The sequence below is a fragment of the Notechis scutatus genome, chromosome 13 (assembly GCF_049901735.1).
Source record: "Notechis scutatus isolate UNSWTSFEM ecotype Mainland chromosome 13, rNotScu1.2, whole genome shotgun sequence".
Classification (NCBI taxonomy): domain Eukaryota; kingdom Metazoa; phylum Chordata; class Lepidosauria; order Squamata; family Elapidae; genus Notechis; species Notechis scutatus.
Window position 1 is genome coordinate 4,381,766 of NC_142021.1, and position 26,776 is coordinate 4,408,541.

Genomic DNA, 26,776 nt, shown 5'->3' on the forward strand with positions numbered 1-26,776 from the left:
TGAGCCCACAGGGTGTAGTTTAAAAAGTCATAGGAAGGAAAAAGAAGGAAGGAAGGAAGGAAGGAAGGAAGGAAGGAAGGGAAGGAAGAGTAAGGAAGGAAGGAAGGAAGGAAGGAGGAAGGAAGGAAGGAAGGAAGAGTAATGAAGGAAGAAGGAAGGATAGAGGAAGGAAGAAGGAAGGAGAGAATGTTGGAGAGAGTAATGAAGGAAGAAGGGAAGGATAGAGGAAGGAAGAAGGAAGGAAGGAGAATGTTGGAGAGAGTAATGAAGGAAGAAGGGAAGGATAGAGGAAGGAAGAAGGAAGGAAGGAGAATGTTGGAGAGAGTAATGAAGGAAGAAGGGAAGGATAGAGGAAAGAAGGAGGGAAGGGAAGGAAGGAAAGGAATGTTGGAGAGAGTAATGAAGGAAGAAGGGAAGGATAGAGGAAGGAAGGAGGGAAGGAAGGAAGGAGAATGTTGGAGAGAGTAATGAAGGAAGAAGGGAAGGATAGAGAGGAAGGAAGGGAAGGAAGGAAGGAGAATGTTGGAGAGAGTAATGAAGGAAGAAGGGAAGGATAGAGGAAGGAAGGAAGGAAGGAAGGAAGGAAGGAGAATGTTGGAGAGAGTAATGAAGGAAGAAGGGAAGGATAGAGGAAGGAAGAAGGAAGGAAGGAGAATGTTGGAGAGAGGAGGAAGAAGGTAATGATAGAGAAGGAAGAAGGAAGGGAATGTTGAGAGAGTAATGAAGGAAGAAGGGAAGGAGAAGGAAGGGAAGGAAGGAAGGAAGGAGAATGTTGGAGAATGAAGGAAGAAGGGATGGAAAGAGGAAGGAGGGAAGGAAGGAAGGAGAATGCTGGAGAGAGTAATGAAGGAAGAAGGGATGGATAGAGGAAGGAAGGAGAAAGTTAGAAAAAGAAACGAAGGAAGAAGAGATGGATAGAAGGAGGGAAGGAAAGAAAGAAGGGTAATGCTGAGCAGCAGATGAGGGCCAAAGGTGAACAAGCACCCTAAGGAGGGCATAGCGAACTGACATTCCACAACCAAGATATCCCAGTTCATTTGAACAGCGCGTTGGGTGATCTGGATCAGGGGTTTTTCTATGCTCGCTGGGAAATCCTAAGTCCACAAGTCTTAAAGTTGCAAGTTTGGTGAACCCTGATCTAAAGAAATTATGCAAGACACAGCCAACAATGTCCTCATTTTATATTACTTTATTCTCCATTTTTCAAAGTTCACTTACATTGCCCGGTATTTTACAGCCCAGAAGAACATCTCAATGGGTTACAGGGGTTTTTTTATTCAGCCCCTCTGAAAATGTTATGCAGCCATCAATGTCTCTTCTTGAAACTGGAGCTCCCTCCACAATATTTTCAAGCTTATCTTTACTGTGATAAAGACTAGAAACTTGATGAGAGACACAGAGACACAGAAAGAGAGAGACAGACAGACAGACAGAGAGATCTTCACCATTAATGATGATGCCCAGACCCACAACCTGGTCTACAGGAGACTTAAGGGCCAGAGGAACTAACTTCCATCCATCTCTGTAGTAAGCAGAACCTGGACACACATCCTATTTTTTCAAGAGAAAGATCCATGTGGAACACTGGTTGAACGGAAAGGTGTTGTAATCTCTGCCATGTTCTTCTCGGTTTCTTGTTCTCCTTCCAAGGGGACATTGTTCAGCAGGAGCAAAACCTGTAGTGTAGCTAGTTGCTTTCTTCTCTAAACAGGTGTAAAGATGATGCCATCATTAACAACACAGACAAAACAACCTGGCTCCTAATGGGAGATGGTGCCACCTAGGGAGGGGGTAGCGTGCCAGTCCCTGGTTTCTCTCCCCCTTCTTGATGTTCAAAAGCCCTGTGGGCCTGCTCCAGTCCTTGGATGACTTCTAGGAGATGGGCAGCTGCTGTCAACCTTTGCTGGTTTTTGTCCGAAGCTGGGTGTGGAGTAGAGAAGAGAAGGAGAGAAAGAAAACGATGGGAGATCAACCTTGAGTTAGCAAAGGGCGGACATTCCAAGGGTGCTTCTTCTAGCGTTCCACCACCTTGTTCAGCTTGGCCAGAGAAATCTAATGGAGTTCCTCATAAACCAAAAACAAGGTAGGATAAGCAGGAATCCAAAAGTCAACCATGAAATGGAACCTTGATTAGTGATGCACAGATTTATCACGGAATGGCAGGTTTGGAAACAGATCTCAATCATGGAGAATATTTGTATGAGGGGTCTTTGGTGCTCTCTGAACTTGGTTGTCTTCTTGCAGACATTTCATTACTCAACTAGGTAACATTGTCACCCCTCAACCTGATGTTATTGCCTAGTTTTGTAGTGAAATGTCTGCAAGAGAACAACAAAGCTCAAGAGAGGTCCAAGACTTCTGATCTGGAAGGTCTGGGAGAGGAATGAGATAGTTTTATCTCCAGCTTGTGGAAGGACACAGGAGAATCACCGCACCTTCTTTGAGTTTCCACCAACTCACTCAAAGTTTCCACCAGCTCATTGCAGATTTGATTTTAGGCTCTGAAACCACTGAGCTAGGTTGACATGAGGTCATTGTAGAAGATGACCAGGCTGAGCCCAAGGGAGGGGTCAAACAAGTCATCAGTCATGAGTCCCTGTACACCCACAAGAGATGTAAGTTCAGTCCTCCTCTCTTATGATAATGTCTTCCTTATCTCCCGCTCATTTCCCTTTACTGTTAGTTAGCCAGATTCTGGCCAAGAGAGCTTCGGCTTTCAATAAATCTTTATAAGTTGAATTGCCTGGATCTCCTAATTTCCCTGGTGCTTGACAGTCATCCAGCAGTCTTTAAGCACACCTAAGATATGGGGAGAAGGCTCAGCAAGAGGACGTTAGTTCTTGGAGGAAGTTTTTGTGGCCAGCAATTGTTAGTTTTACCAGGTGGACCAGATAGGAAAAACATAATCAGATAAGCTAATTCTACTTTATTGTCAATCTCCTTTAATAGACTCTTGCAGGTTTGAAAGTACAATTCTCCCACCATCTCCTTTACAGCCTGAGAAAAATAAGGAGTGTCTCTTCTGAATTTCTTTCTCTGCCCGTTATACAGCTGTGGGCTACCCAGTCTCTTATCTAACCATTCTCTAGACAACATCTCTTGTCCTCCTGACTCTCAAGGTCATTCCCACATACTGTGTGTCTCTGTGTGTCTCCATCTCCTTTACATCCTAAGAAACTAGGGAGGGTCCCTTCTGAGCCTCTTTCCCCACCCATTACGGAGTTGTGGGCTATGCTGTCCTTATCTAACTGCTCCCTAGGCAGCCTCTCTTCTTTCATTTTTCTGCCCCAGTTCCCAAGGTCTTTCTCACATACCGTCATAGCCATCTCCTTTATAGCCTGGGAAACTAGGGAGGGTCCCTTCTTGAGTCTCTTTCCCCACCCATTATGAAGCCGAGGGCTATGCTGTCCATTATCTAAATATTCCCTAGGCAGCATCTCTTCCCCCTGACTCCCAAGGTCTTTCCCACATACCATTATAGTCGCCTCCTTTACATCCTAAGGAACTAGGGAGGGTCCCTTCTGAGCCTCTTTCCCCACCCATTATGGAGCTGTGGGCTATGCTGTCCTTATCTAACTGCTCCCTAGGCAGCTTCTTTCATTTTTCTGCCCCAACTCCCAAGGTCTTTCTCACATATCATTATAGCCCCCTCCTTTACAGCCTGAGAAACTAGGGAGGGTCTGTTTTGAGCCTCTTGCCCTGCTGACAGCAGCTGCGGACTAAGCTGTCTCTTATCTATCCATTTCCTAGGTAGCATCTCCTCGCCTCCTGTCCCCCAAGGTCTTTCTCGCAGACCATTGCAGCAATACACAAACCTGTTTGTGTATATTGGTGGGCCTGCAGTGTGCAAAAACAGGAGACAGATCTCTGGGCGTAGATGACAGCAAAGGAATTGTGACAAAGTCAAGCTAAACCGAACGGAAGCGACGATGCTGGCTGAGTTACGCATTGTTGATCATGCATGGAGCCAAAGCTACTGTGATGGTTTATTTTTATCCCCTTCTTCTAGCCCTCTTCCTGTCCTCCATCCCAGCTTCTAGGCAACCCAAAAGATTCAGGCCTACCTCTTTTGGCTGTGTTGCTTTGTTCCCGCGCAGCCTCCGTGTTTGAAATCTCCTGGTATTTTTCCCTACGGAGCGTAAAAAGCGAGCCATTAATCACCGGGCCATAAGCTTTAAAAGTGAATTGAAAGGGGGCAATTAATCACCAACATCATTAATTGCAAGCTTTAGGAGGACTCATCGCACGAGAAATACAGGACATCCCAACACCTGGAATGGCCTTTATGTAAGCGAGGCAGGGAGAGAGAGAGAGAGAGAGAGAAAAGCACCGATTTTAAAAAATAATTTCCGATCCATCCATCCTAAACTCAGAATGAGAAAAGCCGATCGAATGTATACAAAGGGAGTATTTCCAACTCTCTGCATTTTGCAACAAGTCAATACAGTGGCTCTTTCAAGGAGAAGGAATGAGAAAAGGAAAAGGCATGTTTTAAAGCAGGGGTGTCCAATCTGAGCCCCTTTAATATATTATTAATTATGCTCAAGTATACTCAAGATCAAGTGAGGTACTAATACCACTCTATAAAGCCTTAGTAAGACCACACCTAGAGTCCTGCATTCAGTTTTGGTCACCACACTATAAAAAAAGATGTTTAGACTCCAGAAAGAGGGCAGAGAAGAGCAACCAGGATGACTGGAGACTAAAACATGCGATGAACGGTTGCAGGAACTGGGCCTGGCTAGTCTAGTAAAGAGAAGGACCAGGGGAGACAGGAGAGCAGCCTTCCAATATTTGAGGGGCTGCCACAGAGACAAGGGGGTCAAGCTATTTTCCAAAGCACCCAAAGGCCAGACCAGGAACCATGGATGGAAACTGACCAAGGAGAGATTCAACCTGGAAATAAGTAGAAACTTTCTGACAGTGAGAACAATCCACGCATGGATCAGAAGTTGCCTTCGGAAGTTGTGGGAGCTTCATCCCTGGAGGCTTTCAAGAAGAGACTGGACTGCCATCTATCAGCAATGGTGTAGGGTTAGGATTATGTTATGTGGCAGTGCAATTTCAATTCTTCATTTTCTATGACTACTATTTATTATTACTATAAACTTTTATTCGTTAAACATGAAATTCAGTCAACTGAACATTTAAAAATGTATCATAAATATCATTGACTGGCACTGATGGTTGATACGGGTTGCTGCCAGCATCTTAGGTATCAACCAAGTATCTTCTTAAAATGTATATTAGGGTTGTTGTTTGTTGTTTGTCGTCGTCATCATCATCATCATCATCATCATCATCATCATCTTGACAACCCTGAGATAATTCCTTAACTGGGGCTGCCCTCTGCTGGAAACCTCTGCAAAATTTAAGGCCTGATAAATGTCAAACGAGAATGTAACTCGCTGTGGACTGCCTCCTGCTGGCCAACTGAAAGGACAACACCGTGCCAGATGTGTCAACCTGGAGATATTTCCTCCCCACCTGACAGTGTGCCAGGTATGCATACATTCTAGTACAACGGATCCTTGACTTTCGTTGAGTGACTGGTTGAATTGACATTGGCACTGAAAAAAAAGAAGAAGCCAATATTGCACTCTAACCACTGCGCCACCACGTCTCTTAGCAAAGTCATTGCGGAGGCCAGCAGGCAAGATCGCAAGTAGAATAGCAATAGCCCTTAGACTTATATACCGCTTCACAGTGCCTTTCCAGCCTCCTCTTCTTCTTCGGATGCAATCCTGCCTGTACGGCGTTCCCACCCCCCACCCCCCACCAAACAGGATCAGACCAATCCTTTTGCCCTGTACAAACCTGAGCTTGTCTTTATGCAACAAAAGCTGCTTGTACACTAGCTGAGCTTCTGCGTCGGGATCCAGAGGGTCGCTCCAGTCGCCCAGGGTCACAGCGGAATGCGTACGGCTGCAGCCCTGAACTGTAACCAAAGCGCAACCACAGATGGTCCTGTTGAGTTGAGGGAACTCAACTGCATAGCCCAGAGGTGGGGAACAGAGTCCTGGGATAAATACTAACTTTTTTCCCCGTGTTGGAAGCACCATAGAGCTTCTGGGTTGAAAAGATTTGCCAGTGACATCACCATTGTCTGGGGGGGTGCCCACCTGGAAGCTCCTTTTATGTCCCCATCGAACTTCTAGAGAACCATATCCTAGAATATCCAGAGAACCCTTCAAATCCTAGAACTACCAAGCCCTCCTAAAGTTCTATAACTCCTAGAGAACCCTTCAAATCCTAGAACTTCTTCAGATCCCTCCCAACTCCTACAGTTCTAGAACTTCTAGAGAACCATATCCTAGAATATCCAGAGAACCCTTCAAATCCTAGAACTACCAAGCCCTCCTAAAGTTCTACAACTCCTAGAGAGCCCTTCAAATTCTAGAACTTCTACCGAACCCTCCAGCACCTACAGTTCTAGAACTTCTAGAGAACCCGTGACAGGGACCCGCCTTTCTTCCATCGCGTCTCAGGGGCTTCCTTCCAACCCTGGGATTCTACGACGGAGGATCTGATTACCGGCCTGGTCCGTCTGCAAGCAACAAGTCCATCGGTTGCTTCTGAAGGCTCCCGGGTGGCAAAAGGGCAGCATGCATTCGTTGGCAATGGTGGCTTTTCGGATGGCGGAAAGCCATTGGTTGAGCTCGTTGACATTCTGCCAAAAAAAAGGTGCAAGACAGATGAAGTTCACAACCTAACAGCATCGGTGCTAGAAGATGGCTGAATTGGTGTAACTCAGAATGTACCGAATACGGTTATCCTGTGAGCAGAGGTCCTGACTGGTTCCGGAGAGCCAGTAGCGGAAATTTGGGGTAATTCAGACAACCGGCAAATACCGCCTCTGACTGGCCCCGCCAACCCCATCTCTTCTCTGCCTCCCATTGAGTCCCAGCTGATCGGCTAGGTCTTCTTGGGTTGCCCTGCACAGGAGAACGGAGCTGGAAAGCAGGTTAGTGGGATGGGGAGGGAATGGGGATTTTGTAGTATCCTTCCCTTGCCACGCCCACCAAGCCACGCCCACAGAACTGGTAGTAAAAATCTTTGAACCCCACCACTGCCTGTGAGCATAAACCAGGCCTACCTTACACTGAATGTACATTGTCAACAGCTGCCCCCCCGTTTCTCGTGTCGTGATCTGCATCATGTGGGGCTGTTGGAAAGCATTTTCATCCACCCGTTCCACAGCGCAGATTCGTTGGATTGGAATGGATGTACGGACCTGAGCATGGAGAGAGAGAGAGAAACCACTAGCCCTGCAAGGTAGTCCAGATAAAAAGCACACCCAGCAGTGCTCGCTGTAGGTTTAATTTATAACTGTTTATTCAGTGACCTTTTGAAATTACAATGGCACTTGGGAAAAGCGACTTATGTGATTAGGATAAAGAGATGATAGATAGATAGATAGATAGATAGATAGATAGATAGATAGATAGATACGCGGTCCGCTCCGGGCGCTGCGAAGGCTCAGAGGCGAGCCGACGCGGCGCGGCAGAGAAGCTGGCATCGATCCATGCGGACGTGGTGCCCGGAAGGCGGGAGGGGAGGAAGGGAGAGGGAAGGGAGGAGGAGGACAGGCGGCTGGTTCTCTGGTTCACGCCTCAGAGGAGGGCAGGATTCCCTCCCTCCCCTCCCCACCTCCTGGATGAGATGGATGGATGGATGGATGGATGGATGGATGGATGGATGGATGGATGGATGGATGGATGGATGGATGGATGGATGGATGGATGGATAGGCATGGAGGCAGGCAGGCAGGCAGGCAGGCAGTGATGATAGATAGATAGATAGATAGATAGATAGATAGATAGATAGATAGATAGATAGATAGATAGATGATAGATAGATATGTAGATATAGATAGATATAGAGAGGATAAATAGATAGATAAAGATAGATAGATAGATAGATAGATAGATAGATAGATAGATAGATAGATAGATAGATAGATAGATGATAGATAGATTAGATATATTAGATAGATAGATAGACAGATAGATAGGTAGTAGGCAGGCAAGCAGGCAAGAGAGAGATATGAATAGATAGAGGTAGAATAAATAGATAGATACAGATAGGTATAGATGAGAGAGATATGGAGATAGAAGATAGATAGATAGATAGATAGATAGATAGATAGATAGATAGATAGATAGATAGATAGATAGATGGATATGGATGGATGGATGGATGGATGGATGGATGGATGGATGTGGATGGATGGATGGACGGACGGACGGGGGCAGGCAGGCAGGCAGGCAGGCAGGCAGGCAGGCAGGCAGATAGATGATAGATAGATAGATAGATAGATGATAGATAGATAGATGATAGATAGATAGATAGATAGATAGATAGATAGATAGATAGATAGATAGATAGATAAGGATAAAGAGAGAGAGAGATGATAGATGGCAGGCAGGCAGACTGGTTCTTACTTGCCACTCTGGAGATTTGGAATAGGAGAAGCTTTCATGGCTCAGCCAGAAGTACCGCTTTTTGAAGGTGAAACGGGACACCAGGTGGACCCCTTCTGCTTTCCGTTTCTGCAGGTAACCTTCTTTGATGATGGCCGAAGAGTGGAAGAGGGTCCAAGGTTGTTTTTCGCTTCCTTCTAGAGAGGGGGAAAAAAAAAGAAGCAATCTTGCTCTTCTCTACACCCTTCCTAGGATCTCAACATCTTTCTTGTATCACGGTGACCAGAACTGGGTGTAGTATTCTAAGTGTAGTCTCATAGCCTCGTTACTGCAGTGCAGCATACGTGACTCACCCATCTCCGTGTCCACATCTATGAGACGGTCGAGGAATTCTTGGACGCGCCCAATGCTGGCAAGGATGAAGGGGTGTAGGGGCTCCATCCATTGCTCCTTCCCATGCCCTAGCTGGAGCCCAAGGTTGCCAATGCTCTGTACTGCCTGCCAGGGAGAGAGGCAGGAGGGGAATGCCAGTGGACTCACACCAGAACAAGCCAACATACCAAACACGAGTTAACACTCAACTTCTTCTGCATGTGAATAGCCGTTTGGTAACAGCACCCACGGCATGCTTCTAAAATTCGAAATGGTTCTGTCCTAGGCTTCCCCCAAAAGCACTAAGCAAACTCTTGAGTCCCGGCAAAACCTCTTTTATTAAATGAATGTGAATTTATTGCGTTCACGTTCAGCCAAACGGCCTGGCAAAACAGTCTTGCAAAGGTATAATTATTAGCTGAGACGTTGTCTACCTTGGAGAGCTGCCAAGTAAATATTTCCAAACGCAGTGCTGACAAGGAAGGTCTCAGCACAGAGTCTCTGAGATGCACAGACAGATCTTCACACCTCTGCAATGAACGAATTGTTCCTTGCAAAAGCCCCCTCCCCTTTTGCTCCTCTTTTAATCCCTATGGGAGGGGCCATCCACCGTACACCTGTAGCCTTAATCCCACGTCAACCCTGAGTTTTTAATTATTCTTTTCTTTTGGCAGCTCTGCGCATGCGCAAGCTGGGAACAGGCTCCAGCTGTTCTTCTGCCCTACTGATCTCCGACTCCCAAGGCAGCTGATGACTGCCAGCCTACCCTGTGCCCATCCCTGCCTCTGATGCAGAGCCCTCATCTGAGCCTTCCTCAGTCTCCAGGACTGGCCCAGGTTCCTCCCCAACCTCCTCACTGTCCGACTCTGCTGCCACTCCACCAGCAGCTGAAGGGCCACAACAGAAATATTACTCAATGTCTTCAACAAACATTGCTTAATCTTATGCTACGTTACCTTTCCTCTCATCTTTATCTGGCGAGGGTGATTTCCAGCTTCTCCTTCTCCACTTTGTTCATTCATTCATTCACTCCAAAACTCCTGAATTCAAATGCCCCCTTTAGAGCCGTATTTTTTTCAAACTTGGGGACTTTAAGATGGGTGGAATTCAACTCCTTGGATTTGCCAGCCACCATGTTTTATGATGCCTGGACTTTAGCTCTTGGAATTCCCCAGCCAGCATGCTTTAAGATCTACAACTTCTAGAATTCTCCCGCCATCAAGTTTTCCGATGTGTGGATTCAGTTCCCAGAATTCCTCAGGCAGCATGCTGGTCAGGGAATTCTGGGAGTTGGAAGTCCACACATCTAGTAAAGGGTCCACAAGGTTGGGGAAAAAAAAACCATCATCTGGGGGAACTCCGAGGTGAAACTCATCCGATATACCTTGGCCAGAAGTAAGAGAGTCCTGCTGGTCTGTGTGTCCGCGTGATGATCTCGGAGACTGAAGAGTTTCGGGGTCAAAATTGCAGGGGCGAAGAAGCGGAGGAAGAGGAAACCACTGATGGCGATGTATTTGGTTTCCTGGAAGGAAATCACCAAGAATGAAGAAGGCACAGACAGGGCCAGTCACCCTTATGGGGGGGAAAAAGGCTGCTAAATTTGAATTATAAATGTGAAAACACCCAAAACAACCTCAGAACCTCTGAAATTAACAGATTAACAGAGTTGGAAGGGACCTTGTGGGTCAACTAGTCCAACCCCCACCCAAGCAGGAGACCCTGTACCATTTCTGACAGATGGCAGTCCAGTCTCTTCTTGAAAGCCTCCAGTGATGAAGCTTCCACAACTTCTAAAGGCAACTTCTGTTCCATGGGTTGATTGCTCTCCCTTTCTGAAAATTCCTCCTTATTTCTAGGGTTGAATCTCTCCTTGATTAGTTTCCATCCATTGTTCCTCATCTGGCCTTCAGGTGCTTTGGAAAATAGCTTGACCCCTTCCTCCTCTCTGTGGCAGCCCCTCAACTATTGGAAGATGCTCTCCTGTCTCCCCTGGTCCTTCTCTTCCCTAGACTAGCCAGGCCCAGTTCTTGCAACCGTTCATCGTATGTTTTAGTCTCCAGTCCCCTCATCATTTTGGTTGCTCTTCTCTGCACTGTTTCTAGAGTCTCGACATCTTTTGCAGGTTCTTTGGATCAACACCCTGACCTCTTTCTAGCTCTTTCCCAACTTCTGTTTACTAGAAAACAACACATATTGAGAGAAGAGCTTTTAAGTTCTCCTCTTTGAGACAGCCTGCTACAAGGGTCTTCAAACTTGGCAAGTTTAAGACTTGTGGGCTTTCAACTCCCAGAATCTCTGAGCTGACATGACTAGAGGAGGAATTCTGGGAGTTGAGGTCCACAAGTCTTAAAGCTGTCAAGTTTGAAGGCCCTTGGCCTGCTAGGTCCCTAGACTCTTGAGTGCGGTGTCCTTGGTGCTTTCTGAATGTGGTGGTTTTCTTGCAGATATTTCATTACCCAACTAGGTAGCAACATCAGTGCTAGAAGGGAATAGGTTATTTGTCAACAAGGCAAGCCACTGTATATAAACAGAGAGCAAACCCCACTCTGGCACTAATGATATTACCTAGTTGGGCAATGAAACATCTGCAAGGAAACCATCAAGCTCAGTGGGCACCAAGGACTCCACAATCCTCCTCCTCCTCCTCCTCCTCTTCTCCATAAACCCCACTCCCTTCTAGCACTGATGATGTTCCCTAGTTGGGTCATGAAACGTCTACAAGAAAACCACCAAGCTCAGAGAGCACCAAGGCCCTACTTCTCATTTCTTCCTCCCTGCCTCCCCTCCCCCTTTACTCCTTCTCCTTTCTCGTCTTCCTCCTCTCCACAAACCCCACTCCCTTCTAGCACTGATGATGTTCCCTAGTTGGGTCATGAAACGTCTACAAGAAAACCACCAAGCTCAGAGAGCACCAAGGCCCTACTTCTCATTTCTTCCTCCCTGCCTCCCCTCCCCTTTACTCCTTCTCCTTTCTCGTCTTCCTCCTCTCCACAAACCCCACTCCTTCTAGCACTGATGATGTTCCCTAGTTGGGTCATGAAACGTCTACAAGAAAACCACCAAGCTCAGAGAGCACCAAGGCCCTACTTCTCATTTCTTCCTCCTGCCTCCCCTCCCCTTTACTCCTTCTCCTTTCTCGTCTTCCTCCTCTCCACAAACCCCACTCCCTTCTAGCACTGATGATGTTCCCTAGTTGGGTCATGAAACGTCTACAAGAAAACCACCAAGCTCAGAGAGCACCAAGGCCCTACTTCTCATTTCTTCCTCCCTGCCTCCCCTCCCCCTTTACTCCTTCTCCTTTCTCGTCTTCCTCCTCTCCACAAACCCCACTCCCTTCTAGCACTGATGATGTTCCCTAGTTGGGTCATGTAACATCTGCAAGAAAACCACCCAGCTCAGAGAGCACCAAGGAAGACACCGTTCCATCCTGCGCTACAAATATTCCTTTTTAATTGATTCTTACCTGGTGCTCTGCTTCCTTAAAGCGTTGCTCCACTCGTTTGTACAGCTGTTTGAAAGCCACCCGCATGAGAGAAGGGCAGCTCTCGGTTGAACCCACAATGGCATCCATGATCTCATCCAAATACCCCTTCAGCACTTCCAAACTGCCTTCTCGGATCTGGGCCTCAGACAGGGAGGCTTTGAAAGAGATCCACCTGAACAAAATACCCAAAAGAGGTGTTAAAAAAACAACAAAAAACAGGAATTTGCACTTTCAAAGGGAACAGCATCATCAAAGCAACTCAAGTCTACAGCACAGCTGGAATCCCAAAGGTGCTTTTTTCAAGAGGCAGCTGGACTTTCTGTCTTTTATTCTGAAGATGTTTTGTTTTGCTTCTTATCCAAGAAGCTTCTAAAGAGTGCTGAACTTTTAGGATGCGTGGACTTCAATTCCCAGAATTCCCCAGCTAGATATGAATTCTGGGAGTTGGAAGTCCATACATCTGAAAGTCAACAGATTTGAAGAACAAGGCACGAACATAAACCTTGTGGCTTATCGATCACCGAGACTGGTCCTGGCAAAGCCATTTCCAAATGTCCGTTTGGAAGACATTAAACTAAATGTTCGGAACAAATCCAGACAGTCAAATGCCTCTAAACTTTGGTTAGCTACTCGATGGGATAAACAAGATAACGGCCTCCAACAGCTGGCTTGGTGAAGATGAACATTTATTTAGCGCATGGCCTATCGTACATGGACTAGCCATAACATTTCACCTAGTTTAGTCAAACCCCAATGTAATGTAAATTCTCTTAGGTTCCCGTAGAAGGGATGGACCTGAGAACCTCAAGGATCCCTTCCACCGCTGGGATTCTAGGCTAGGATGCCTACTCAGCTCTTTCATGGGCAGGTGGACCTCGGAAATGGGTCCAGCTGCCCAGAGTATGACGGCTCCCCTCCCATGTCTTGAGCTACGTCATTCCCAGCTCGTGTGCTCTTTGACTGCGTCTGCAAGGCGCACCCTCTAGCGGGCACACTCCGCTTCCACGCTATCTTGATGCAGTGCTTGTGTCGTTCTTCCCCAGCAGCATCCCGGAGACAGGGTTGCCTAGCAACCTGAGTGAACAAGCATCCCAAGGACCGCGCTATCTTTGGAGTATTGGAAAAAAATCTCGCAGCGAGCTTGGGCAGCTTGTTCTCAAAGCCCTCAATCACGTTGGCACTCTTCTCAAAAAAACCCGAGGCTTGGTGCCATCAGCACTCACCTAAATCGAGTCCTCACACCCAACAAACAACCCCGCACGCTCGCAACACGAGTGACAGCCTTTCCGCATGCATGCATTGAACGGGAAGGTGACAGGATAGCAGGTTTTTTTTTTCCTTGTGAAGACGAGCGTGCTATTTGATTTTCAGGGACTTTAGTCTTTAAGAGTGGTGTATGCATTCTCTTGCTTGGATACCCTGGGGGTTTAATCCTCAAAGCACCATTTTGACCCACGGACCTCCCCTTATTTGGATCACAAAGGGTCCTGGGACTGACAGCCTCCCTCCCACTCCCTCAAACTATCACCTTCTGTGGAGAAGAGCAACCAAGATGATCAGGGGACTGGCGGCTAAAACCTACGATGAAGAACAGTTGCCTGGCTAGTCTAGGGAAGAGAAGGACCAGGGGAGACAGGATAGCAGTCTTCCAATATTTGAGGGGCTGCCACAGAGAGGAGGAAGGGGTCTCAAGCTATTTTCCAAAGCCCCCGAAGGCCAGACAAGGAATAATGGATGGGAACTGATCAAGGAGAGATTCAACCTGAAAATAAGGAAGAATTTTCTGACAGTGGGAACAATCAACTGATGGAACAGAAGTTGCCCTCGGAAGTTGTGGGAGATTCATCACTGGAAGCTTTCAAGAAGAGACGGGACTGCCATCTGTCAGGAATGGCGCAGGGGTCTTCAAACTTGACAGCTTTAAGACTTGGGGACTTCAACTCCCAGAATTCCTCTTCCAGTCGTGTGAGCTCAGGAATTCTGGGAGTTGAAGTCCACAAGTCTTAAACTTGCCAAGTTTGAAGACCCTTGGTGTAGGGTCTCCTGCTTGGGTGGGGGGTTGGACTGGATGACCTACAGGGTCCCTTCCAACTCTGTTATTCTTCCAAATTAAAGGACCAGTACGAACAAAGTTGCTTCCTGCAAAGATTCCTCTCCCTTTGCTCCTCCTTTATGTCTTATGGGAGGGTCAATCACCTCCAAGCCTTACTCCCGAGCCGCCCCTTTTGTCTTAAGTGTTCTTGCCTTCTGGCAGCTCTGCGCACACATGCACCGGGAACAGGCTCCCACTGTTCCTCTGCCAAGAACGATGTACAACCGAGTATCCCATCACAACCACCGAACAATCCCGAGATCCCTTCTTGCATGAAGAGATCCTGCCTTCATTCCTAGAGTTTTCTGCCCAATTCACATCCGAGGTGCGATTTATCTTACTCAGTAACATTCTGTCCCATTATTTTTAGACTCATAAATCATCTGCCAAGCAAACGTTGCCGCTTCTGTTTTAATTAGCCCAGTGGGGTGAGAAAAGCTGCTTGCGAAGGAGGCGTGGTCCTCTGACCCACTCTTTTAATCCTTTCTCGCTGCCCCTGACACCTCCCAGGAGGGGAAAAAAGGACATTTTTTACAAAGGTCTTCCAAATTCACGACTCTTGAGTTAGCCGTGAGCCAATTATTTTGAGTGATCCCAACCATAAGATAGCACAAGTGCAGTAGTTCTCGGTCTTTCAACTGCAATGGAGTCCAAAATTTCTGATGCTAAGGGAGATATTTGCGAGGACCCAGATTGTTGGGGGCATGATGACGACTCTGTAAACCACTTAGAGAGAGCATTGAAGTGGCAACATTGAACATTGAAGTGGCATATAAGTCTACATTGAAGTGGCATATAAAACATTGAAGTGGCATATAAGTCTAAGTGCTATTGCTTTTCTCTTCCTTCCTTCCTTCTTTCCTTCCTTTCTTCCTTCCCTCCCTCTCTCTCTCCCTCTCTCCTTCCTTCCTTCCTTCCTGTGCAGTAATTAGAAAACAGTATTGCAGGCTAACTCTGCCCACTGTCAGGAGTTCGATCAAGGTTGACTCAGCCTTCCCTCCTTCCGAGGTCGGTGAAATGAGGACCCAGATTGTTGGGGGCAAGAGGCTGACTCTGTAAACAGCTTAGAGAGGGGCTGGAAAGGCACTGTGAAGCGGTATATAAATCTAAGCGCTATTGGGACAATTAACATAAACATTATTGAATCAATTCAATAAATATGCATTTATTTCCTTACTTGGCCCGGCTAGGTTCAATCTTGCAGGGATCGAGTTCCACATACTTCTTCTCTTCGAAGATCCGATGTATGATAACTTTTAAAACTTTGTGGAGATAGGGCATTCCCACTATCTACAAAGGACCAGGAAATTGGGGAGGTGTGGAAGGCGAGATAAAACAGATTAGTTTAAAAAAAAAAAGTAAGAGTTGCTATTAAAGAAGGAATCTTACACTCCAAAATCTTCTTTGAGATGGTACTCCACTTATAACCCATTCATTTAATAACCATTCAAACACACAACGCTGTGCAAATTTATGACCTGCCCTCACATTTGCAACTCTCACAGCATTCCCACAGTCTTGGGTTCAAAACTCATGCCCGGCAACCGGCATGAATTTACAATGGTTGTAGTGTTCCAGGGTTGTGCGATCACTGTTTGTGAGCTTCTCACCTGCCCCACTACCTCCAGGGGATCCTACAGTCTTTCTGACAAATGGCTGTCCGATCTTTTCTTGAAAACCTCCAATGATGGAGCACCCACACAAGTTCTAGACGCCATCTAGAAGCCAGCTCACTCATTAATTCTTTCTAAGGAAAATTCTCCCTAGTTCCAAATTAGATCTCTCTTTAACCTTCCACCTGTTAGTCCTTGTCCTGCCTTCGGGTGCTTTGGAAAATAACTTGACTCCCTCTTCTTTGTGGCAGCCCCTCAAGTATTGGAGGACTGCTATCCTATCACCCCCTAGTCTTTCTCTTTGACTAGAATAGAATAGCAGAGTCTTCTACTCCAACCCCCTGTTATCATTTCAGACAAATGGTTGTTCAATCTCTTCTTCTTCAAAACTTCCACTATTGGAGCATCCACAACTTCTGGACGTTAAGTTGTTCCACTGATGATCTGTTAGGAAATGTCCCCTTAGTTTGGGCAACCTAGAACTATGCTGCCTACGGTTGGACTAAAGCATAGTACATAAATTTGTCTGCTACCATGTCCTACCAGTCAATGACGACTTCAGCTTCAACTGCAACAATACAAGAGCATAGAATAGATACAAACTCAATGTAAACCACTCCCAACTTGATTGCAGGAAGTATGACTTCAGCAACAGAGTGGTCAATGCCTGGAATGCACCACCTGACTCTGTTACATCCTCTAACCCCCACTCCTTTAACTTCAAACTATCCACTATTGACCTCACCCCATTCCTAAGAGGTCTGTAAGGGGGCATGCATAAGCGCACAAATCGTGCCTACTGTCCCTGTCCTAATGTCCCCATTTATTCATACCTAGTTCCTGTATTCATACTCCTGTTTATTCTTATATCTATTTCTTGTAAGCAATTGTATTCATACTCCTGTTTATTCTTATATCTATTTCTTGTAAGCAATTGGCAAATCAAATCAAATCAATCAATCAATCAATCAATAGTTCTAGGTTGCTTCTCTCCTTGGTTAGTTTCCATCCATTGCTTCTTGTCCTTCCTTCAGGTGCTTTGGAGAATAGCTTGACTCCCTCTTCTTTGGGGCAGCCCCTGAGATATTGGAAGACTGCTATCATGTCTCCCCTAGTCTTTCTTTTCATCAAAGTAGACATACCCAATTCCCGCAACCGTTCTTTATACGTTTTAGCCTCCAGTCCCCTAATCTTCTTTGTTGCTCTTCTCTGCACTCTTTCTAGAGTCTCAACATCTTTTCTACATCCTGGCAACCAAAATTGGATGCCGTATTTTAAGAGTAACCTCACCAGTGCAGTATAAAGTTCAAGATCCAATAACATTGTTTTGTCCTTGAGCTATCGAAGCTTTCATCGGACCTTACAAACACCTCCTGTCAGTGCATGTTATGGCAATTTTTAAAACTGATATTCTAGACAAACAGAGGGTCCTCTACAAAACGGGATAACGTATTACTAAGCAGCTCAGTTTGACCACATCGTGACCATCGGTAACCCAGGGTACAATTAAACATGTTCACAAGGGCTGCGCTGCCGTATCTTATTGTGGGATGTTTGCCACCTGGCGCACCCTTTTCTCCACCATGGCAACACAGTTGGCATCCAGCTTTATCCCATTCTAACCCTCCTCCCCCCAAAAAAAGAAACAATTGGCATAGGAAATCAAACTAGAGAAAAACCTGGCACCCTCAATTTGGAACAGATTCCACAATTCACGGCATTATCTTTCTTTCTAGCAATTTTTTGAGACTGATCCTTCTGCTTCAACTCTCTCCATCCTAATCGCCCTCTCTTACGTTCTCACTGCTCCTCGCTCACCTTCATAAATTGCTCCATGGACTTGGAGGCCAGCGAGTTGGAACGGAAGAGGGTGTTGGGATCCTCTGGAAAAGAAAAAAAACACGGAGGAACGTGACATTTTCTCCTCTAATTATTTGAAGATGAGTAAGCGACGCCCGTGATCATCGTTCCAAGATTGCGTTTGGCATTGACACTGAGAGTGTAGTAGGCAGCTATACAAATTTTCTTAAATAAAATAAATACATCATTTCCCATAGATTCACACACACGCACACACACACACACACCCAAACCCTCCCCCCCTCAGTCCCGCTCATCTATTGCAGAAAGTAGTTGGTCACAACCTTGGTCAACTTTCTGGCCAAGTTCCTGAATCACACTAGTGAAATACAATTTGATATTTGAAGGCACTTACTTGTTCTTGAAATCTCATGGAAATTCAGGTAATCCAAGAAAGGTATAACCAAGCCTTGCCCAAGGAAGATCTTGACAAGCTTGATGGATACATCTTGACGACTCTCCACCAAACATACTTCTTCCAGAAGGGCAAGTGGGGTGAGGTCATCTGCCTCCTGTGCAGAGTAGCACAATACCTATCACTAACGTACACACACACGTATGATAATTGAAAACCTACACAGACCTTCCTGATATAGCAAAAGGCCTTGAGTTCAATCATTTGGCTGAGGATGTTGATGGAGAAGTAGAACTGTATGTATTCATCATGAGATGGACCCATTACTGCGTAAATCAAGTAAGGTCTAATTGGAATCTTCAATTCAGTTCAAATAATTGAATAGTTTCCGTTTGCGATTTCTTTCAACGTTGTGCTTCAGATGATCGGATTGATTCAATTAGACATGTTGATCTGCAAAGCCTGTCCAATCTTTGAGTCAGTTCAAAGGCATCCAATGCACCGATCTGAAGGTTTGACTTCAAATAATAATCGGATCAAACCAACTTTGAACTTGAAAGTTCACACCGATGTGTATAATCGATGTGAATCCCTCTTGACCTCTCAAAACTTCAGACTTGAGATGGATTTCTCAAGAGCAACTCCTGCATTCCCAGGGAGCTCTCCAAGGTCCTGTAATCTCAAATTATCCCTATATGGAGAAAACTCTGTTCTTTCCTGTTTGCACTGCGGCAATTGATACTAAAACTGGAAATGAACAACTCTTGTTTTGAAATGCAATCTATGTAAAGAAATATTGTTATTTTAGTTTGTTGGCTGTTATATTGGGTTTAGAATCATGCTAAGCCTAATGTAATTTTTTTTCTGATTGAGGTTTAACCTTAGGTGTGAATCCAGATCCATTATAGTTTTTAAGCTATAATTGATAGCTTTTCGTTTCCTAGGTGCCCAGCCAATGTGAATTACCCAACAAACCACAATTAAAAACAACCATGGCTTACTGTCTTATTCACATTCATTTTGTCCCATACTTAGGATGTCTCTTTTTATAATCCCCCTTTCTCCCCACATTAAAAAATCCAGCCAAAATTGTTCATCTTTTTATAGGTTCTGTTCAACTTCCCACCTCTGGAGGATACAAGACAGATTCCACAAGGAGGTCTATCAGGGGTTGATAACAGCTGGAAGGCAGGATCCTGTCTTCAGCAAGCCGAACCTGCAATCTTAGCTGACCCAGTTTATCCCTGCAAGCAGAGCAGAGGTCAACATTACATCTAACTGGCATGTTTTGCTTTGCAAAGAGAGTTTTACAAAGGAAGGCAACAGTTTAAAATCAGGAACTGGATGTTGATGAACATTACATTGAGTTGACTTTTCAACCTTTTTCAGAAACTTATGATTGGACTTCTCTACCTTGGCAACTTTAAGGTGAGTGGACTTCAACTTCAAGAATCCAATGGACCCTAACCCTAACCCTATGTAAGATGGGGAACTCTGGGAATTGAAGTTGTCTTGTACTGGCTAAGGAATAGTGAAATCCACGTGTTAAAATTGCTGCTGATGAGCTTTGGGCAATATTTTCAGAAATGACCTGCCTCTGCTTTCTTCCTGAGTCAAAGAGGGATTTGCTAAAAGTCATTCTACTGGCTTGGCACCTAACAGAGATCTAGAGCTCAATCATTCCCTACTCCTGGTCTGGCTTCTTGAACTGCTACACCAAACTCTCTCTCATTAAAGGTAAAGGTACATGCTAGTCGTTTCTGGCTCTGTGGTGCGGTGCTCACCTCCGTTAAAAAGCCGAAGAGCCAGCGCTGTCCGAAGACGTCTCCGTGGTCATGTGGCCAGCATGACTAAACCCGGAAGGCACACAGAATGCTGTTCCCTTCCCACCAAAGGGGTCCCTATTTTTCTACTTGCATTTTATGTGCTTTCGAACTGCTAGGTTGGCAGAAGCTGGGACAAGGAACGGGAACTCACTCCGTGACACGGCACTAAGGATTTGAACTTTCTGATCAACAAGCTTAGGCGTTTTAGCCACTGAGCCACTGCATCCCTCTTATCTCTCATTAGATCCCTTTAAATCTGAACTATTGTACCCTATGACTATCATTAAGTGTTGTACCTTATTGATTCTTGACACTTGACGAATGTACCTTTTCTTTTATGTACACTGAGAGTATTTGCACCAAGACAAATTCCTTGTGTGTCCGACCACACTTGGCCAATAAAGAATTCTAATCTAATAGGCTCAGCAACTCTCTAGCTAACAGATACAAAAATAACTGAGAGGTCTCCGAAATGAGACAGAGTCTTTTGACTAGTCAACAAAGGGTGCTCCAATCCCAAACATCGCATGAGACAGCTTCTTATTTACCCAGCATCCTCTCCTGCATTGGGCAGAGGAAGTAGGCGAAACCAGTCTTTGAGAATGGTCTTCTGCACGGAGCCCAGACAAAACTTGACCTGCATGGAAACAAGAAAAATGCAGATCAACCCAGGGATCAGAGTTAAATCGCAGCTGAGAAATGCTTCTTTCCTTTGATTGATTGATTTGCCTCTGCAGTCATAGACCAAGATCAAAGATCTTTCTGCTGCTTGAGAAAAAGGAAAAACAGCAAAGCACCGACCAAAATGCAAAGCACCGGAGGGCAGGACAAGAAATAATGGTTGGAAAATAATCAAAGAGAGAAGCAACCTGGAATTAAGGAAAACTTCCTAACAGGGAGGACAATTAACCAGTGGAACAGCTTGCTACCAGGCATTGTAGGTGCTGGAGGTTTTTAAAAAGAAACGAGGTGGTCATTAATCTGAAATGGTAGGTTTCCTGCCTGAGCAGAGGGCAGAAGACCTCCAAGGTCCCTTCTAGCTCCATACTCTACTCTACTCTACTCTACTCTACTCTACTCTACTCTACTCTACTCTACTCTACTGCAAAATCCCCCTTCCCTCCCCAACCCACTAATCTCTTTTCAGCTCATTCTCCTGTGCAGGGCAATCAAAGAAGACACAACCGATCAGCTGGGATTTGATTGGAGGCAGAGAAGAGATGGGGTTGGTAGGGCCAGTCAGAGGTGGGATTTGCCAGTTCTCTGAACTACTCAAAATTTCCGCTACCGGTTCTCCAGAACTGGTCTGAACCAGCTGAATATCACCTCTGGGTGCTGCAAACACAGGGTTCATATATGGCATGTCAACTTCTAAGCTAAAGAGTTGTGTTGGTTGAATGTTCTCCCAGGTCTCCTACACAATTGGGATGCTTGGTGAAACTCAAGTCAAGAGTCAACCTCCTTCATCCATGAGTCTTCTTTGTCCTTACCTGTCCCAGGAAGTCATTCTTGCCTACCATGTCCCAATCCCAGACTTCTACAACAAGGGGCATCTCGGAATCAGCCCCATCTTCCAGGACAAACTCCAGCATTTCCTCCCAACGTGGGAAACGGGTCTTCTTGATGATCTGAAGAGAGGGAAAGGTGAGTTTTCTACTTAAAATCTTGGGCTCCACCAGTTATTAACTTATGACTGGCTGCTTAGCTGATTTACAGGAATAGTTTATGCTTCCGCTGCTTTTCGTTTAAGGTGCTTTTTCATGGTTCCTGGCTTTGTTTGGTTATGTGTGGTTTTTTTTTAATTGAAGTGGGAAATATTGGCCAGTCCAAGAATTAATAAATAATGATGGACGTTCCTTGAAGACGCTGCTTCTAACAGTGCCCATCTGCTTTGCCATGAAGATGAGCATTGATCTGGAAAAAGGTTAGATTGGAGAAAACACATCTAGTAGAATCTTTGAGAAACTTATTCTATAATATTTTTTTTTACTGGAAATATTTTGGACTTCTGGGCATTCAACTCCTTAAAGCTATGGCTTTAAAGAGTTGTATGCTCAATGGATCTCCTGGCCAGTGGATCTCTTCCCAACCATTGTGGCTTCTTGTAGGTTCCTCTGCCATTCAGAAGCTACCCAACATCTCTGCCCTAGCCTGCAAAGCATATCCAAAAATACTCACAGCTGTTTCCAGGATCTGTCCATTAAATAGCACGCGGGCAAAGGGATCTGAAGTTCCTGAGAGATCACGTGGTGCTAGATCTCTAAGGGCAAGAAGGCAAGAGCGGATCAAGGGCAGGAAAAAACAGATCAAAAGCAGGAAAGCAGGAAAAAATCGCACCGTCGTAATTTTTTTTCCAAGAATAAGCCAGTCATCAGTGGATAGACCTTTGGTTGTGATTCATTCCAGTGAAGACCTAGTAAAACCATCATTTTCTGTTGCATTGCAAACCTTCTCAGTTATTTGCAAACAGGATATGGATCCTAGCTTGTTTAGAAATGTTTAATCAGTTTTCCAGTTTGCATATAATAGAAATGGCCTAACTTTCAAAGGACAAGAACAAGCAACACAGCAGCGAAGGAGAATAAGTTCTGATGTAAGAACATTACATAGAATTTTAGCTTAGTTGAACAAGAAGGCTGGAAAATCTTGAGGTCATCTCCATGAGTGATTGCAAGTTATTGGTGGAAAAACCAGGTTTGATCTCCATCAGTTGTTCCTGTCAAACCAAATGGATTCGCCATTCACTTTCCAATGCTATCTCCCAACTCTTGCACAGGGGTGGGATTCTACCAGTTCACTAGAACTGGTTGTTAACATTCTAAGCAGTTCGGAGAACCAGTTGTTAGAAGAAATTACTGGCCTAATCCTGTAAGGGAGGCAGGAAGGAAACATTCTGGTGTTGCTTACAGAAACTGCCTCTCCGTTAACCCTTATTACATTCTTGGCAGGACTAGACTTCCTGTCTCAGGAACTTCTCTGGACTTTTTTCCCCCTCCTTTGCTGGTACTTTGCTTGTGTGGAGTGACCATTCAAAGTTACAATGGCACTGAAAAAAGTGACATGACCATTTTTCACACTTACAACTGTTGCAGCATCCCCACAGTCATGAGAGGCCTGGCGAGGAGATGCGCGCCTCGATGTGAGTGATATTGAGTTGGCCACGCCCAGCCAATAACATGACCACCAAGCCATGTCCACCCAGTCACATGACCACCAAGCCACGCTCACCAACTAAGCCACGCCCACAGAACCAGTTGTTAAAAATTTTGAATCCCACCCCTGCTCTCGCAACTGCCAAAAATGTTCACAGGATTATTATTATTTTTTTTAAAAAAATCATAAACTGTTAATTATCTCACTTTCTATAGGAGACGGAGAGAAAAATAAAAAAATAAAATAAAAATCACACTCCCTACAGCAACGTCGACACCTTTCTATTACAACACCTTCTGCATTTTCACGGATGGGGTGGCATTAGCAAACCTCACACCCCTTGATCGCTTGTCTAATTTGGGGGGGGAAAAAGAGCTGGCAGATGGTTCTGCTCAGGTAGGTTCTTGATAGGGCTTCAAAAATTTTAGCGAAGGGTTCTCTGCTTGGTTGCTGGGTGGGGTGGCCGTGGTGGGCTCCAGGCTCTCTGGAAGCCAGAAACGGGGCCCATTTCCGGCCTTCCTGAACTCCTGGGAGGCCCATTTTTCACCTTCCCTGAGCCTCCATGCGGGCCCTGCACTTAAATGGGCCACACGCCCTGCATCCAAAATGGGCCACATGGGGACTCCTGGGAGGCGGAGCCATCCAGGAGTTGGATTGGGGGGTCTCCAAACTGCACAGAATCTTAGCTAGGGGGCTCTCCCGAACCCCTGCAAACCACCAGCAGGGTAGATGGGTAGATGGATGGATGGGTGGATGGATAGATGATAAATAGCTAGCTAGCTAGCTAGCTAGAGATAATTAGTTAGTTAGTTAGTTGGTTGGTTGGTTGGTTAGTTGGTTGGATAGATATAGATAGATAGATAGATAGATAGATAGATAGATAGATAGATAGATAGATGATAGATAGATAGATAGATAGATAGATAGATAGATAGATAGATAAAGATAGATAGATAATAAATAGACACAGACAGATAGATAGATGATAAATAGATAGAGAGATCGATCGATCGATCGATAGCTAAATAGATAGAAATAGATAAATGATAGATAGATAGATAGATAGATAGATAGATACCATAGATAGATACCGTAGATAGATTAGATAGATAATAAATAGTTATACAGACAGACAGATAGATAGATGATAGATAAATAGATAGATCAATAGCTAAATAGATAGAGATTGATAGATGATAGATAGATAGATAGATAGATAGATAGATAGATAGATAGATAGATAGATAGATAGATAGATAGATAGATACCCTAGATAGATAATATAGATAACGATAGATAGATAATAAATAGACAGACAGACAGATAGATGATGATAAATAGACAGATAGATCGATTGATAGCTAGAGATAGATAGATAGATAGATAGATAGATAGATAGATAGATAGATAGATAGATAGGAGCCATGGTGGCGCAGTGGTCAGGATGCAGTATTGCAGGCTAACTCTGCCCACAGCCAGGAGTTTGATCCTGACCGGCTCAAGGTTGATTCAGACTTCCATCCTTCCAAGGTCAGTAAATGAGGACCCGGATTGTTGGGGTTTGCAACAGGCTGACCCAGTACACCGCTCAGAGAGGACCGTAATGCACTGTCAAGTGGTATATAAGTGCTATCGGTGTCGCTCTTATTCCCAGGGAAACACAGCCAGCCTCCCATTCCCCCTGTAGATCTACCTTCTGTCTCTTACTTTACCTCGCTTCAAGGACATGGCAGCAAAGCAACCGTTGGTGAGCTTCCTCCACCACCTGCAACTCCAGCGAGATTTCCCCTTGCACCTCCTCGTTGGGGTCCACGGGGCTCAGGTTGATCCAGCTATCGATTCCTGCCATGAAGAGAAATTAGGGGCCACCTAGTTTCTGTTTCATCACATCCTCAGTGAGTTCCTCCCTTTCATAGTTGCATTGAATCTGCCCAACACTCCATCCTTTCCCCCTACTCCAAATACTGCACCTTGGTGCATGAATGGCTTCATTTGGGACCCTGCAACTTAACTTCAAGGAACTTTCCAAGAGCAGCAAAAGAAGGTTCATTCAAACACAAGACTCTGGTCCTGTGATGACCCGGAGTGTAACACAAACGTAACAAAATCCAAAATGTAAATAAATGTCCTTTAATGCCTCCAACTTGGCCCCACTGTTCAATAATTCTCAGTTGGGGATAAAACGTACTCAAAAATAGTCTTCGAAAGAAAGCAATACAGTCCGAACTTAATGAGCAGATAGAGGTGAAATAAAAAACTAAAACAAACTACAATGAAGGAATTTCCACAACAGAACAGGAGAAATATTTACCAACTTCAAGGAGATAACAAGGCACAGTCTGTTGGAAGGACACCAACTAAGATAACTTCAGCCCAAAATAAAACACGGTTTGCTTCTGGCAATGCTGTGTTGTAATTGTCTCTCTTATATACTATTCTCCCCAGCTGCAACCAATGAGGAGATCATGGCCGCTTCCTCTCTTGTAAGCCAAGTTGTTTCCTTCTCCATTCCCCCCTGCATGTCTTAGGATGCAGATGGGATGGGCCTGGTTCTTCCTCTGACTGCCCAGCCGGCCTCTGCCCTTCCCCAGCCTCCTCCACAACATCCGGATCCACACCTCCACTCCCTGTCGGCTATTCCTCCTCTGCCTCAGAGTCCAACTCTAACAAGGGCATGACAGGTCCACTAAAGCTTGGATGCTAAATTTGCACCCAATATGGGTCATGAGGAGTTGAATTCAGACCATTTGTGGCAATGGAATGACTCTAAGCTGATAACATGCTTAACTCCGCCCCCGGTTCCACGTGCTCTTCTCCCACATCCCCTATCTAAGCAGAGCAAACTCTTCTTAACGTTGCAAGATGAATCAAGAGCCTTGTGTTAGTTAGTTTACGTTCTTGTCATGGCACCTCGTACAACGAAATTAAATGCAACCCTTCCGTCTACATTATATATAAAAAATAAAGCAAAAACACACATCCTTCCCTTTCTATACAATTGAATTGAAAAGCCCTGATACTGCATTAGTATTGACCTTTTTAAATTTAATATTTACTACATAATTAATATTATGTATGTACATCGTTAATAAAATGTAGTGTATATTGGAGATGGAGACCCTTTGAGAGCCGGTTCCCCCACCATAGAGTCTTCTCCTAGCGTGGCCTCCTTTTTCCTCTACCTGTCCTCACCGAAAGCCCTATCAATTGTGGATCCATCTGGAAAACCTGCCCCTTGCCGTAGAGTCCCCTCCTGGTGCACCGTGCTTCCCCTCCCCCCACACCATCTCAAAATTGTGGCACCGACTAGCAACAGGGAGCCGAGGGGTGAAAAGAGCTGCATGCAGCTCCGGAGCTGCCGGTTGTCAACCCCTGTTCTAAGTCTTAAGTCTCTCAGTGCTGTCACCAAGGACAGCATCCTTCAGGAGTAACTCCCAGGCCACTTACTTACCCCTTGGCTGTGATGAAATCTCATCTTTGCTCAGGGAGATTTTGCCAATGACATCATCATGCCTGCAAGAGAAGGAAGCCGAAGGAGAGACCTGAGATCACAAAAGTTTTGCCGGGGGAGAGAGAAAAAAATGAATAAAACAATACC

General features: G+C 45.2%; 1 protein-coding gene across 7 annotated transcripts in view; it reads right to left on the reverse strand.

The window, feature by feature from the left end:
* Positions 1-1,177: 1,177 nt before the first annotated feature.
* Positions 1,178-26,776, reverse strand: part of RASAL1 (RAS protein activator like 1) — a 40,670-nt gene continuing 15,071 nt past the window's right edge. For 3 of the 7 annotated variants that reach the window (XM_087942778.1, XM_087942779.1, XM_087942781.1), the window contains 18 exons: positions 26,630-26,691; positions 24,891-25,020; positions 22,204-22,285; positions 21,516-21,653; positions 20,574-20,662; positions 19,326-19,443; positions 18,200-18,356; positions 17,803-17,867; positions 15,549-15,661; positions 12,259-12,451; positions 10,180-10,317; positions 8,777-8,921; positions 8,445-8,620; positions 7,097-7,234; positions 6,535-6,670; positions 5,818-5,938; positions 4,065-4,129; positions 1,178-1,920 (listed from right to left, as the gene is read on the reverse strand). In XM_087942778.1, coding sequence (XP_087798904.1) covers positions 1,781-1,920; positions 4,065-4,129; positions 5,818-5,938; positions 6,535-6,670; positions 7,097-7,234; positions 8,445-8,620; positions 8,777-8,921; positions 10,180-10,317; positions 12,259-12,451; positions 15,549-15,661; positions 17,803-17,867; positions 18,200-18,356; positions 19,326-19,443; positions 20,574-20,662; positions 21,516-21,653; positions 22,204-22,285; positions 24,891-25,020; positions 26,630-26,691 — 2,206 coding nt within the window. In that variant the 3' untranslated portion in view covers positions 1,178-1,780. Of the gene's footprint in view, positions 1,921-4,064; positions 4,130-5,817; positions 5,939-6,534; positions 6,671-7,096; positions 7,235-8,444; positions 8,621-8,776; positions 8,922-10,179; positions 10,318-12,258; positions 12,452-15,548; positions 15,662-17,802; positions 17,868-18,199; positions 18,378-19,325; positions 19,444-20,573; positions 20,663-21,515; positions 21,654-22,203; positions 22,286-24,890; positions 25,021-26,629; positions 26,692-26,776 lie in introns of all 7 variants that reach the window. The other 4 variants (XM_087942777.1, XM_087942774.1, XM_087942780.1 and 1 more) reach the window with 2 other exon arrangements.